This window comes from Echiichthys vipera (genome assembly GCF_963691815.1).
Source record: "Echiichthys vipera genome assembly, chromosome: Y".
NCBI classification, from domain to species: domain Eukaryota; kingdom Metazoa; phylum Chordata; class Actinopteri; order Perciformes; family Trachinidae; genus Echiichthys; species Echiichthys vipera.
Genome location: NC_139849.1, coordinates 514,344 through 530,683, shown reverse-complemented (window position 1 = coordinate 530,683; position 16,340 = coordinate 514,344). Strand labels below are relative to the sequence as shown.

The 16,340-nt window shown below is 40.1% G+C and overlaps 1 protein-coding gene across 1 annotated transcript; it reads left to right on the top strand.

Moving 5' to 3' along the window:
• Positions 1-601: 601 nt before the first annotated feature.
• LOC310966188 (MKRN2 opposite strand protein-like) lies at positions 602-15,162 on the top strand (the record flags this gene model as incomplete). The annotated part of the gene is made up of 4 exons (XM_083940046.1): positions 602-903; positions 2,136-2,185; positions 2,311-2,479; positions 14,878-15,162. The coding sequence occupies 4 exons, from the start codon at positions 602-604 to the stop codon at positions 15,098-15,100; spliced, it is 744 nt and encodes a 247-aa protein (XP_083796172.1). The 3' UTR covers positions 15,101-15,162.
• Between the last annotated feature and the right edge of the window lie 1,178 nt (positions 15,163-16,340).

Below are 16,340 nucleotides of genomic sequence, written 5' to 3'. Positions count from 1 at the left end.
AAAGGAAGTAAAGGAGGAACTAAAGGAAGTAAAGGAGGAAGTAAAGGAGGAAAAGGAGGAGGTAAAGGAGGAAGTAAAGGAAGTAAAGGAGGAAGTAAAGGAAGTAAAGGAGGAAGTAAAGGAGAAAGTAAAGGAGGAAGTAAAGGAAGTAAAGGAGGAAGTTACGGAGGAAAAGAGGAAGTAAAGGAGGAACTAAAGGAGGAAGTAAAGGAGGAAGTAGAGGAGGAACTAAAGCAAGTAAAGGAGGAAGTAAAGGAGCAGCAGAAGGAAATAAAGGAGGAAGTAAAGGAAGTAAAGGAGGAAGTAAAGGAGGAAAAGAGGAAGTAAAGGAAGTAAAGGAGGAACTAAAGGAAGTAAAGGAGGAACTAAAGAAAGTAAAGGAGGAAGTAAAGGAGGAACTAAAGGAAGTAAAGGAGGAAGTAAAGGAGGAAGTAAAGGAGGAAGTAAAAGAGGAAGTAAAGGAGGAACTAAAGAAGGAACTAAAGGAAGAGGTAAAGGAGGAAGTAAAGGAAGTAAAGGAGGAAGTAAAGGAGAAGAGGAAGTAAAGGAGGAAGTAAAGGAGGAAGTAAAGGAGGAAGTAAAGGAGGAGAAGAAGAGGGGGATGACGGAGGACGGGCTGCTCCTCCTCACCCACTGTCACACGCAGATCTTCTGCCTCTCGGTGCCGGACGAGTGTCCGAGCTGCGGGGAGGAGCTGAGGGGGAGGAGCCAGCAGGAGGGGGAGGGGCCTGCGGTGGGAGGGGCCAATAGGAGAGCGAGGAGTCAGCGGGAGGGGGAGGGGTCTGCGAGAGGAGGAGGGGCCTGTAGGAGGGGGAGGGGCCTGCTGGAGGCGCCCGTCCGCCTCCACTCCCCCCTCAGGGACGGCCACCAGAGCAGCTGCTGCCTGCTGGTGCACACACACAGGTACACACACACACACACACACACACAGGTACACACACAAACACACACACAGGTACACACACACACACACACACATATACACATACACTCATGTTTTTGTCATCATTTTGTTGTGTTTTCATGTGTTTTCAGGCGTTTTTGTGGCGTTTTCATGTGTTTTTAGTCGTTTTGTCATGTTTTTGTGGTGTTTTCATGTGTTTTCAGGCGTTTTTATGGTGTTTTCATCCTTTTTTAGTCGTTTTTGTGGTGTTTTCGTCTGTTTTTAGTCGTTTTCTCATCTTTTGGTGGTGTTTCCATGTGTTCCAAGGCGTTTTTATGGTGTTTTCATCCGTTTTTTGTTGTTTTTGTCACGTTTTTGTGGTGTTTTCATGGAAAGATGAACAGATGAAAATACCACAAAAACGACTGAAAACACATGAAAACACCACAAAAACGATCGAAAACACATGAAAACACCACAAAAACGACTGAAAACAGATGACAACACAAAAAAACGATCAAAAACACATGAAAACACCACAAAAACGACTGAAACCAAATGAAAACACCACAAAAACGATCGAAAACACATAATAACACCACAAAAACGACCAAAAACATATGAAAACACCACAAAAACGACTGAAAACACATGAAAACACCACAAAAACGACTGAAAACAAATGAAAACACAACAAAAACGATCGAAAACACATAAAAACACCACAAAAACAACTAAAAACTGATGAAAACACCACAAAAACGACTGAAAACAGATGAAAACACCACAAAAACGACTAAAAACGACTGAAAACACATGAAAACACCACAAAAACGACTGAAAACACACAAAAACACCACAAAAACAACTGAAAACACATGAAAACACCACAAAAACGACTGAAAACAGATGAAAACACCACATAAACGATCAAAAACACATGAAAACACCACAGAAACTACTGAAAAAACATGAAAACACCATAAAAACGACTGAAAACAGATGAAAACACCACAAAAACGACTAAAAACTGATGAAAACACCACAAATACGACTGAAAACAGATGAAAACACCACAAAAACGACTGAAAACACCACAAAAACGACTGAAAACAGATGAAAACACCACATAAACGCCTGAAAACACATGTTAACGTGTGTGTGTGTGTGTGTGTGTGTGTGTGTGTGTGTGTTTGTGTGTGTGTGTGTGTGTGTGTGTGTGTGTGTGTGTGTGTGTGTGTGTGTCCCTCAGCGACTTCGACGGGACGTCCGAACTCCACACCGGCATCTCCAACACCTCAGGTACGAACGTGACGCCGCGTTCACACACACACACACACACACACACACACACACATTTAACCCAGGCGCGTGTGTGTGTGTGTGTGTGTGTGTGTGTGTGTGTGTGTGTGTGTGTGTGTGTGCAGGGCTCGTGTATAACTACACTCGTGCCGGAGTGTGTCGGGACGCCAGCGGGTGGGAGCGCTGCGTCAGCGTTCCTCTGGTGCGGCCCGACATGTTCCACCTGCGGGCGCAGTGGGACCAGGACCTGGAGCGCTTCTCTGAGGGGCCCATGTGGGACCCCGCCTGGACCAGGTGAAAAATTGTGACAAAAACGACCAAAAGAGGATGAAAACACCATAAAAACGCCTGAAAACACCACAAAACATGACAGAAACGACTGAACACAGATGAAAACGCCACAAAAACGACCAAAACCAGATGAAAACACCACAAAAACGACTAAAATTAGATGAAAACACCATAAAAACGCCTGAAAACACCACAAAACATGACAAAAACGACTGGAAACACATAGAAAACACCACAAAAACGCCCAAAAACAGATGAAAACACCACAAAAACGACCAAAAACAGATGAAAACGCCACAAAGGACGCAGGTGAGCCTCACACCTGTTTTCATCTGTTTTAAATCGTTTTTGTGGTGTTTTCATGTGTTTTTGGTCGTTTTTGTGGTGTTTTCATGTGTTTTTGGTCGTTTTTGTGGTGTTTTCATCTGTTTCTAGTCGTTTTTGTGGTGTTTTCATCTGTTTCTAGTCGTTTTTGTGGTGTTTTCATGTGTTTTTGGTCGTTTTTGTGGTGTTTTCATCTGTTTCTAGTCGTTTTTGTGGTGTTTTCATCTGTTTCTAGTCGTTTTTGTGGTGTTTTCATGTGTTTTTGGTCGTTTTTGTGTTTTTTTCATCTGTTTTAAGTCGTTTTTGGGGTGTTTTCATCGGTTTATAGTCGTTTTTGTGGCGTTTTCATCTGTTTTCAGTCGTTTTTGTGGTGTTTTCATGTGTTTTTGGTCGTTTTTGAGGTGTTTTCATCTGTTTCTAGTCGTTTTTGTGGTGTTTTCATGTGTTTTTGGTCGTTTTTGTGGTGTTTTCATCTGTTTCTAGTCGTTTTTGTGGTGTTTTCATGTGTTTTCAGTCGTTTATGTGGCGTTTTCATCTGTTTTTGGTCGTTTTTGTGTTTTTTTCATCTGTTTTAAGTCGTTTTTGGGGTGTTTTCATCGGTTTATAGTCGTTTTTGTGGCGTTTTCATCTGTTTTTAGTCGTTTTTGTGGTGTTTTCATCTGTTTTAAGTCGTTTATGTGGCGTTTTCATCTGTTTTTGGTCGTTTTTGTGTTTTTTTCATCTGTTTTAAGTCGTTTTTGGGGTGTTTTCATCGGTTTATAGTCGTTTTTGTGGCGTTTTCATCTGTTTTTAGTCTTTTTTGTGGTGTTTTCATCTGTTTTAAGTCGTTTTTGTGGCGTTTTCATCTGTTTTTAGTCGTTTTTGTGGTGTTTTCATCCATTTTTAGTCGTTTTGTGGTGTTTTCATCTGTTTTTAGTCGTATTTGTGGTGTTTTCATCTGTTTTTAGTCGTTTTCTCATCTTATTGTCGTGGTTCATGTGTTTTAAGGCGTTTTTGTGGTGTTTTCATCTGTTTTCAGTCGTTTTTGTGGTGTTTTCAACGGTTTTTGTGTTTTTTTCATGTGTTTTCAGTCGTTTTTGTGGTGTTTTCATTTCTCAAAAAAAGATGAAAACACCACAAAACATGACAAAAACGACTAAAACCAGATGAAAACTCTCTGAGGGGCCCATGTGGGACCCCGCCTGGACCAGGTAAAAAATTGTGACAAAAACGACTCAAAACGCCTGAAAACACCACAAAACATGACAAAAACGACTGGAAACAAATAGAAACACCACAAAAAGATGAGAAAACGACGAAAAACAGATGAAAACACCACAAAACGCCTGAAAACACATGAAAACACACAAAAAATGACAAAAAATGGATGAAAAATACACAAAAACGCCTGAAAACACCACAAAACATGACAAAAACGACTGAATACAGATGAAAACACCACAAAAATGCCTTAAAACACATGAAAACGCCACAAAAACGACCAAAACCAGATGAAAACACCACAAAAACGACCAAAAACAGATGAAAACGCCACAAAGGACGCAGGTGAGCCTCACACGTGACACAGTTGAGCCTCACACCTGTTTTCATGTTTTAAGTCGTTTTTGTGGTGTTTTCATGTGCTTTAGGTCGTTTTTGTGGCGTTTTCATCTGTTTTCAGTCGTTTTTGTGGTGTTTTCATGTGTTTTTGGTCGTTTTTGTGGTGTTTTCATCTGTTTCTAGTCGTTTTTGTGGTGTTTTCATCTGTTTTTAGTCGTTTTTGTGGTGTTTTCATGTGTTTTTGGTCGTTTTTGTGGTGTTTTCATCTGTTTCTAGTCGTTTTTGTGGTGTTTTCATCTGTTTCTAGTCGTTTTTGTGGTGTTTTCATGTGTTTTTGGTCGTTTTTGTGGTGTTTTCATCTGTTTCTAGTCGTTTTTGTGGTGTTTTCATGTGTTTTCAGTCGTTTATGTGGCGTTTTCATCTGTTTTTGGTCGTTTTTGTGTTTTTTTCTTCTGTTTTAAGTCGTTTTTGGGGTGTTTTCATCGGTTTATAGTCGTTTTTGTGGCGTTTTCATCTGTTTTTAGTCTTTTTTGTGGTGTTTTCATCTGTTTTAAGTCGTTTTTGTGGCGTTTTCATCTGTTTTTAGTCGTTTTTGTGGTGTTTTCATCCATTTTTAGTCGTTTTGTGGTGTTTTCATCTGTTTTTAGTCGTATTTGTGGTGTTTTCATCTGTTTTTAGTCGTTTTCTCATCTTATTGTCGTGGTTCATGTGTTTTAAGGCGTTTTTGTGGTGTTTTCATCTGTTTTCAGTCGTTTTTGTGGTGTTTTCATCGGTTTTTGTGTTTTTTTCATGTGTTTTCAGTCGTTTTTGTGGTGTTTTCATCTCTCAAAAAAAGATGAAAACACCACAAAACATGACAAAAACGACTAAAACCAGATGAAAACACCACAAAAACGACTAGAAACAGATGAAAACGCAACAAAAACGACGTAAACCAGATGAAAACAACACAAAAACGATTAAAAACAGATGAAAACGCCACAGAAACGCCTGAAAAAACATGAAAACACCACAAAAACGACTAAAAATGGATGAAAAAAAACACAAAAACGACGTAAACCAGATGAAAACGCCACAAAAACGACTAAAAACAGATGAAAACACCACAAAAATGACAAAAAAACAGACGAAAACACCAAACAAATGCCTGTAAACACATGAAAACACTCCAAAACGCCTAAAAACACATGAAAACGCCACAAAAACGACTGAAAACAGATGAAAACGCCACAAAAACGACTAAAAACAGATGAAAACACCACAAAAACGACTAAAAACAGACGAAAACGCCACAAAAACGACTAAAAACAGACGAAAACGCCAAAAGAACGCCTGAAAACAGATGAAAACACCACAAAAACGACTAAAAACAGATGAAAAACACCACAGAAACACATGAAAACGCCACAAAAACGACTAAAAACAGACGAAAACGCCAAAAGAACGCCTGAAAACACATAAAAACGCCACAAAAACGACTATAAACAGATGCAAACACCACAAAAACGACTAAAAACAGATGAAAACACCAAAAAAATGACTAAAAACAGATGAAACACAACAAAAACGACTAAAAACAGATGAAAAACGCCACAGAAACACATGAAAACGCCACAAAAACGACTAAAAAACGCCTATAAACACATGAAAACACCACAAAAACGACTAAAAAACGCCTATAAACACATGAAAACGCCACAGAAACGCCTGAAAACACATGAAAACACCACAAAACAACTAAAAACACATGAATACCCAACAAAAACGACCAAAAACAGATGAAAACGCCACAAAAACGCCTGAAAACACATGAAAACACCCCAAAACGACTAAAAACAGATGAAAACACCACAAAAACGACTGAAAACAGACGAAAACGCCACAAAAACGCCTGAAAACACATGAAAACGCCACAGAAACGCCTGAAAACACATGAAAACACCACAAAAACGCCTGAAAACACATGAAAACACCACAAAAACGACTAAAAACAGGTCGTTTTTGTGGCGTTTTCATCTGTTTTCAGTCGTTTTTGTGGTGTTTTCATGTGTTTTTGGTCGTTTTTGTGGTGTTTTCATCTGTTTCTAGTCGTTTTTGTGGTGTTTTCATCTGTTTTTAGTCGTTTTTGTGGTGTTTTCATGTGTTTTTGGTCGTTTTTGTGGTGTTTTCATCTGTTTCTAGTCGTTTTTGTGGTGTTTTCATCTGTTTCTAGTCGTTTTTGTGGTGTTTTCATGTGTTTTTGGTCGTTTTTGTGGTGTTTTCATCTGTTTCTTGTCGTTTTTGTGGTGTTTTCATGTGTTTTCAGTCGTTTATGTGGCGTTTTCATCTGTTTTTGGTCGTTTTTGTGTTTTTTTCATCTGTTTTAAGTCGTTTTTGGGGTGTTTTCATCGGTTTATAGTCGTTTTTGTGGCGTTTTCATCTGTTTTTAGTCGTTTTTGTGGTGTTTTCATCCATTTTTAGTCGTTTTGTGGTGTTTTCATCTGTTTTTAGTCGTATTTGTGGTGTTTTCATCTGTTTTTAGTCGTTTTCTCATCTTATTGTCGTGGTTCATGTGTTTTAAGGCGTTTTTGTGGTGTTTTCATCTGTTTTCAGTCGTTTTTGTGGTGTTTTCATCGGTTTTTGTGTTTTTTTCATGTGTTTTCAGTCGTTTTTGTGGTGTTTTCATCTCTCAAAAAAAGATGAAAACACCACAAAACATGACAAAAACGACTAAAACCAGATGAAAACACCACAAAAACGACTAGAAACAGATGAAAACGCAACAAAAACGACGTAAACCAGATGAAAACAACACAAAAACGATTAAAAACAGATGAAAACGCCACAGAAACGCCTGAAAAAACATGAAAACACCACAAAAACGACTAAAAATGGATGAAAAAAAACACAAAAACGACGTAAACCAGATGAAAACGCCACAAAAACGACTAAAAACAGATGAAAACACCACAAAAACGACTAAAAACAGATGAAAACGCCACAAAAACGACTATAAACAGATGAAAACACCACAAAAATGACAAAAAAACAGACGAAAACACCAAACAAATGCCTGTAAACACATGAAAACACTCCAAAACGCCTGAAAACACATGAAAACGCCACAAAAACGACTGAAAACAGATGAAAACGCCACAAAAACGACTAAAAACAGATGAAAACACCACAAAAACGACTAAAAACAGACGAAAACGCCACAAAAACGACTAAAAACAGACGAAAACGCCAAAAGAACGCCTGAAAACAGATGAAAACACCACAAAAATGACTAAAAACAGATGAAATACCACAAAAACGACTAAAAACAGATGAAAAACACCACAGAAACACATGAAAACGCCACAAAAACGACTAAAAACAGACGAAAACAGATGCAAACACCACAAAAACGACTAAAAACAGATGAAAACACCAAAAAAATGACTAAAAACAGATGAAACACAACAAAAACGACTAAAAACAGATGAAAAACGCCACAGAAACACATGAAAACGCCACAAAAACGACTAAAAAACGCCTATAAACACATGAAAACACCACAAAAACGACTAAAAAACGCCTATAAACACATGAAAACGCCACAGAAACGCCTGAAAACACATGAAAACACCACAAAACGACTAAAAACACATGAATACCCAACAAAAACGACCAAAAACAGATGAAAACGCCACAAAAACGCCTGAAAACACATGAAAACACCCCAAAACGACTAAAAACAGATGAAAACACCACAAAAACGACTGAAAACAGACGAAAACGCCACAAAAACGCCTGAAAACACATGAAAACGCCACAGAAACGCCTGAAAACACATGAAAACACCACAAAAACGCCTGTAAACACATGAAAACACTCCAAAACGCCTGAAAACACATGAAAACGCCACAAAAACGACTGAAAACAGATGAAAACGCCACAAAAACGACTAAAAACAGATGAAAACACCACAAAAACGACTAAAAACAGACGAAAACGCCACAAAAACGACTAAAAACAGACGAAAACGCCAAAAGAACGCCTGAAAACAGATGAAAACACCACAAAAATGACTAAAAACAGATGAAATACCACAAAAACGACTAAAAACAGATGAAAAACACCACAGAAACACATGAAAACGCCACAAAAACGACTAAAAACAGACGAAAACAGATGCAAACACCACAAAAACGACTAAAAACAGATGAAAACACCAAAAAAATGACTAAAAACAGATGAAACACAACAAAAACGACTAAAAACAGATGAAAAACGCCACAGAAACACATGAAAACGCCACAAAAACGACTAAAAAACGCCTATAAACACATGAAAACACCACAAAAACGACCAAAAAACGCCTATAAACACATGAAAACGCCACAGAAACGCCTGAAAACACATGAAAACACCACAAAACGACTAAAAACACATGAATACCCAACAAAAACGACCAAAAACAGATGAAAACGCCACAAAAACGCCTGAAAACACATGAAAACACCCCAAAACGACTAAAAACAGATGAAAACACCACAAAAACGACTGAAAACAGACGAAAACGCCACAAAAACGCCTGAAAACACATGAAAACGCCACAGAAACGCCTGAAAACACATGAAAACACCACAAAAACGCCTGAAAACACATGAAAACACCACAAAAACGACTAAAAACAGGTCGTTTTTGTGGCGTTTTCATCTGTTTTCAGTCGTTTTTGTGGTGTTTTCATGTGTTTTTGGTCGTTTTTGTGGTGTTTTCATCTGTTTCTAGTCGTTTTTGTGGTGTTTTCATCTGTTTTTAGTCGTTTTTGTGGTGTTTTCATGTGTTTTTGGTCGTTTTTGTGGTGTTTTCATCTGTTTCTAGTCGTTTTTGTGGTGTTTTCATCTGTTTCTAGTCGTTTTTGTGGTGTTTTCATGTGTTTTTGGTCGTTTTTGTGGTGTTTTCATCTGTTTCTTGTCGTTTTTGTGGTGTTTTCATGTGTTTTCAGTCGTTTATGTGGCGTTTTCATCTGTTTTTGGTCGTTTTTGTGTTTTTTTCATCTGTTTTAAGTCGTTTTTGGGGTGTTTTCATCGGTTTATAGTCGTTTTTGTGGCGTTTTCATCTGTTTTTAGTCGTTTTTGTGGTGTTTTCATCCATTTTTAGTCGTTTTGTGGTGTTTTCATCTGTTTTTAGTCGTATTTGTGGCGTTTTCATCTGTTTTCAGTCGTTTTTGTGGTGTTTTCATGTGTTTTTGGTCGTTTTGTGGTGTTTTCATCTGTTTCTAGTCGTTTTTGTGGTGTTTTCATCTGTTTTTAGTCGTTTTTGTGGTGTTTTCATGTGTTTTTGGTCGTTTTTGTGGTGTTTTCATCTGTTTCTAGTCGTTTTTGTGGTGTTTTCATCTGTTTCTAGTCGTTTTTGTGGTGTTTTCATGTGTTTTTGGTCGTTTTTGTGGTGTTTTCATCTGTTTCTAGTCGTTTTTGTGGTGTTTTCATGTGTTTTCAGTCGTTTATGTGGCGTTTTCATCTGTTTTTGGTCGTTTTTGTGTTTTTTTCATCTGTTTTAAGTCGTTTTTGGGGTGTTTTCATCGGTTTATAGTCGTTTTTGTGGCGTTTTCATCTGTTTTTTGTCTTTTTTGTGGTGTTTTCATCTGTTTTAAGTCGTTTTTGTGGCGTTTTCATCTGTTTTTAGTCGTTTTTGTGGTGTTTTCATCCATTTTTAGTCGTTTTGTGGTGTTTTCATCTGTTTTTAGTCGTATTTGTGGTGTTTTCATCTGTTTTTAGTCGTTTTCTCATCTTATTGTCGTGGTTCATGTGTTTTAAGGCGTTTTTGTGGTGTTTTCATCTGTTTTCAGTCGTTTTTGTGGTGTTTTCATCGGTTTTTGTGTTTTTTTCATGTGTTTTCAGTCGTTTTTGTGGTGTTTTCATCTCTCAAAAAAAGATGAAAACACCACAAAACATGACAAAAACGACTAAAACCAGATGAAAACACCACAAAAACGACTAGAAACAGATGAAAACGCAACAAAAACGACGTAAACCAGATGAAAACAACACAAAAACGATTAAAAACAGATGAAAACGCCACAGAAACGCCTGAAAAAACATGAAAACACCACAAAAACGACTAAAAATGGATGAAAAAAAACACAAAAACGACGTAAACCAGATGAAAACGCCACAAAAACGACTAAAAACAGATGAAAACACCACAAAAATGACAAAAAAACAGACGAAAACACCAAACAAATGCCTGTAAACACATGAAAACACTCCAAAACGCCTAAAAACACATGAAAACGCCACAAAAACGACTGAAAACAGATGAAAACGCCACAAAAACGACTAAAAACAGATGAAAACACCACAAAAACGACTAAAAACAGACGAAAACGCCACAAAAACGACTAAAAACAGACGAAAACGCCAAAAGAACGCCTGAAAACAGATGAAAACACCACAAAAATGACTAAAAACAGATGAAATACCACAAAAACGACTAAAAACAGATGAAAAACACCACAGAAACACATGAAAACGCCACAAAAACGACTAAAAACAGACGAAAACGCCTAAAAAACGCCTGAAAACACATAAGAACGCCACAAAAACGACTATAAACAGATGCAAACACCACAAAAACGACTAAAAACAGATGAAAACACCACAAAAATGACTAAAAACAGATGAAACACAACAAAAACGACTAAAAACACATGAAAACACCACAAAAACGCCTGAAAACACATGAAAACACCACAAAAACGACTAAAAACAGGTCGTTTTTGTGGCGTTTTCATCTGTTTTCAGTCGTTTTTGTGGTGTTTTCATGTGTTTTTGGTCGTTTTTGTGGTGTTTTCATCTGTTTCTAGTCGTTTTTGTGGTGTTTTCATCTGTTTCTAGTCGTTTTTGTGGTGTTTTCATGTGTTTTTGGTCGTTTTTGTGGTGTTTTCATCTGTTTCTAGTCGTTTTTGTGGTGTTTTCATGTGTTTTCAGTCGTTTATGTGGCGTTTTCATCTGTTTTTGGTCGTTTTTGTGTTTTTTTCATCTGTTTTAAGTCGTTTTTGGGGTGTTTTCATCGGTTTATAGTCGTTTTTGTGGCGTTTTCATCTGTTTTTAGTCTTTTTTGTGGTGTTTTCATCTGTTTTAAGTCGTTTTTGTGGCGTTTTCATCTGTTTTTAGTCGTTTTTGTGGTGTTTTCATCCATTTTTAGTCGTTTTGTGGTGTTTTCATCTGTTTTTAGTCGTATTTGTGGTGTTTTCATCTGTTTTTAGTCGTTTTCTCATCTTATTGTCGTGGTTCATGTGTTTTAAGGCGTTTTTGTGGTGTTTTCATCTGTTTTCAGTCGTTTTTGTGGTGTTTTCATCGGTTTTTGTGTTTTTTTCATGTGTTTTCAGTCGTTTTTGTGGTGTTTTCATCTCTCAAAAAAAGATGAAAACACCACAAAACATGACAAAAACGACTAAAACCAGATGAAAACACCACAAAAACGACTAGAAACAGATGAAAACGCAACAAAAACGACGTAAACCAGATGAAAACAACACAAAAACGATTAAAAACAGATGAAAACGCCACAGAAACGCCTGAAAAAACATGAAAACACCACAAAAACGACTAAAAATGGATGAAAAAAAACACAAAAACGACGTAAACCAGATGAAAACGCCACAAAAACGACTAAAAACAGATGAAAACACCACAAAAACGACTAAAAACACATGAAAACACCACAAAAACGACTAAAAACAGATGAAAACACCACAAAAACGACTAGAAACAGATGAAAACGCAACAAAAACGACGTAAACCAGATGAAAACAACACAAAAACGATTAAAAACAGATGAAAAAAAACACAAAAACGACGTAAACCAGATGAAAACGCCACAAAAACGACTAAAAACAGATGAAAACACCACAAAAATGACAAAAAAACAGACGAAAACACCAAACAAATGCCTGTAAACACATGAAAACACTCCAAAACGCCTAAAAACACATTAAAACGCCACAAAAACGACTGAAAACAGATGAAAACGCCACAAAAACGACTAAAAACAGATGAAAACACCACAAAAACGACTAAAAACAGACGAAAACGCCACAAAAACGACTAAAAACAGACGAAAACGCCAAAAGAACGCCTGAAAACAGATGAAAACACCACAAAAATGACTAAAAACAGATGAAATACCACAAAAACGACTAAAAACAGATGAAAAACACCACAGAAACACATGAAAACGCCACAAAAACGACTAAAAACAGACGAAAACGCCTAAAAAACGCCTGAAAACACATAAAAACGCCACAAAAACGACTATAAACAGATGCAAACACCACAAAAACGACTATAAACAGATGCAAACACCACAAAAACGACGTAAACCAGATGAAAACGCCACAAAAACGACTAAAAACAGATGAAAACACCACAAAAACGACTAAAAACACATGAAAACACCACAAAAACGACTAAAAACAGATGAAAACACCACAAAAACGACTAAAAACAGATGAAAACACCACAAAAACGACTAGAAACAGATGAAAACGCAACAAAAACGACGTAAACCAGATGAAAACAACACAAAAACGATTAAAAACAGATGAAAAAAAACACAAAAACGACGTAAACCAGATGAAAACGCCACAAAAACGACTAAAAACAGATGAAAACACCACAAAAATGACAAAAAAACAGACGAAAACACCAAACAAATGCCTGTAAACACATGAAAACACTCCAAAACGCCTAAAAACACATTAAAACGCCACAAAAACGACTGAAAACAGATGAAAACGCCACAAAAACGACTAAAAACAGATGAAAACACCACAAAAACGACTAAAAACAGACGAAAACGCCACAAAAACGACTAAAAACAGACGAAAACGCCAAAAGAACGCCTGAAAACAGATGAAAACACCACAAAAATGACTAAAAACAGATGAAATACCACAAAAACGACTAAAAACAGATGAAAAACACCACAGAAACACATGAAAACGCCACAAAAACGACTAAAAACAGACGAAAACGCCTAAAAAACGCCTGAAAACACATAAAAACGCCACAAAAACGACTATAAACAGATGCAAACACCACAAAAACGACTATAAACAGATGCAAACACCACAAAAACGACTAAAAACAGATGAAACACAACAAAAACGACTAAAAACAGATGAAAAACGCCACAGAAACACATGAAAACGCCACAGAAACGCCTGAAAACACATGAAAACACCACAAAACGACTAAAAACAGATGAAAACACCACAAAAACGACTGAAAACAGACGAAAACGCCACAAAAACGCCTGAAAACACATGAAAACGTCTCCGTCTCTCTCTCACCCGTCTCTCTCACCCGTCTCTCTCTCACCCGTCTCTCTCTCACCTGTCTCTCTCTCTCACCCCTCTCTCTCTCACCCGTCTCTCACCCGTCTCTCTCTCACCCCCCTCTCTCTCACCCGTCTCTCTCACCCATCTGTCTCACCCCTCTTTCTCTCACCCCTCTCTCTCTCACCCGTCTCTCTCTCACCCGCCTCTCTCTCACCCTTCTCTCTCACCCCTCTCTCTCTCACTCGTCTCTCTCTCACCCGTCTCTCTCTCACCCGTCTCTCTCTCTGACCCGTCTCTCTCTCACCCGTCTCTCTCTCACCCGTCTCAGTCTCACCCGTCTCTCTCTCACCCGTTTCTCTCTCACCCGTCTCTCTCTCACCCCTCTTTCTCTCACCCGTCTCTCTCTCACCCGTCTCTCTCACCCATCTCTCTCACCCGTCTCTCTCTCACCCGTCTCTCTCTCACCCGCCTCTCTCTCACCCGTCTCTCTCTCACCCGTCTCTCTCTCTCACCCGTCTCTCTCTCACCCGCCTCTCTCTCACCCCTCTCTTCCTCACCCATCTCTCTCTCACCCGTCTCTCTCTCACCCCTCTCTCTCTCACCCGTCTCTCTCTCACCCGCCTCTCTCTCACCCGTCTCTCTCTCACCCGTCTCTCTCTCACCCCTCTCTCTCTCACCCCTTTCTCTCTCACCCGTCTCTCTCTCACCCGTCTCTCTCTCACCCCTCTCTCTCTCACCCCTTTCTCTCTCACCTGTCTCTCTCTCACCCGTCTCTCTCTCATCCCTCTCTCTCTCACCTCTCTCTCTCACCCGCCTCTCTCTCACCCGTCTCTCTCTCACCCGTCTCTCTCTCACCCGTCTCTCTCTCACCCGTCTCTCTCTCACCCCTCTCTCTCACCCGTCTCTCTCTCACCCCTCTCTCTCTGACCCGTCTCTCTCTCACCCCTCTCTCTCTCACCCATCTCTCTCTCACCCGTCTCTCTCTCCCCCATCTCTCTCACCCGTCTCTCTCTCACCCGTCTCTCTCTCACCCGTCCCTCTCACCCGTCTCTCTCTCTCTCTCTCTCACCCGTCTCTCTCTCACCTGTCTCTCTCTCACCCGTCTCTCTCTCTCACCCGTCTCTCTCACCCGTCTCTCTCACCCGTCTCTCTCACCCGTCTCTCTCACCCGTCTCTCTCTCACCCGTCTCTCTCTCACCCGTCTCTCTCTCACCCGTCTCACCCTCAGCTTCGACGAGGAGCGCCACAACTGCTTCACGTTCTGCCTCGCCTTCGTCAACGGCGTCCTGGCGGCGGAGGGGCGGGGCCCCGTGAGCGCCGAGGCCTTCACCCGCGACCACGTCCTGCCGAGGGTGAGGCGGGCCGCCCGGTTCGCCGCGCTGCACCGCCACCTCAGGACAAACCGCTACTACGTGGTGGACAGACGGGAGGAGAGACAGGTGGACCCATGACAGTCTCAACTTGCACCTGAAGGATCCAGGGTCGCCGGTTCGAGTCCCCACTGTGTGAAACCGCGTACGGAGCGTGGACCGGTGGGCCTGCGCTGCCGAGGTGCCTTTGAGCAACCCCCCCCCAACTGCTCAGGGGGGGCGGCGGTTCACCGGCAGCCCCCCCCCTCTCGCTCCGACGTCTCTCCAGAGGGTCGCCGGTTCGAGTCCCTGTGTAACTGACGCATCAGATGAATAACGATGAATTAAAGGTTTTCACTCTTTACGTCTTGTTGCCTTCATTGCGTCCTGTGTTAGCTTTAGCATTAGCATTAGCATTAGCTTTAGCATTAGCTTAAGCATTAGCTTTAGCATTAGCGCTAGCTTTCCAGTTACAGATATGAACCGGGGCGCATTTGCATCCCGTCCAAAGCGAGGGGAAAGGCGGCCGCCATGGGGCATCGAACCGGCGGACTCGTGGACCATGTTTATGCTCCTAGAGGACACTTTAGCACACGTTTATGATCCTAGAGGACACTTTAGCACACGTTTATGCTCCTAGAGGACACTTTAACACACGTTTATGCTCCTAGAGGACACTTTAACACACGTTTATGCTCCTAGAGGACACTTTAACACATGTTTATGCTCCTAGAGGACACTTTAACACACGTTTATGCTCCTAGAGGACACTTTAGCACACGTTTATGCTCCTAGAGGACACTTTAGCACACGTTCATGCTCCTAGAGGACACTTTAACACACGTTTATGCTCCTAGAGGACACTTTAGCACACGTTTATGCTCCTAGAGGACACTTTAACACACGTTTATGCTCCTAGAGGACACTTTAACACACGTTTAGGCTCCTAGAGGACACTTTAACACACGTTTATGCACCTAGAGGACACTTTAACACACGTTTATGCTCCTAGAGGACACTTTAACACACGTTTATGCTCCTAGAGGACACTTTAACACATGTTTATGCTCCTAGAGGACACTTTAACACACGTTTATGCTCCTAGAGGACACTTTAGCACACGTTCATGCTCCTAGAGGACACTTTAACACACGTTTATGCTCCTAGAGGACACTTTAGCACACGTTTATGCTCCTAGAGGACACTTTAACACACGTTTATGCTCCTAGAGGACACTTTAACACACGTTTAGGCTCCTAGAGGACACTTTAACACAAGTTTAGGCTCCTAGAGGACACTTTAACACAAGTTTAGGCTCCTAGAGGCCACTTTAGCACACGTT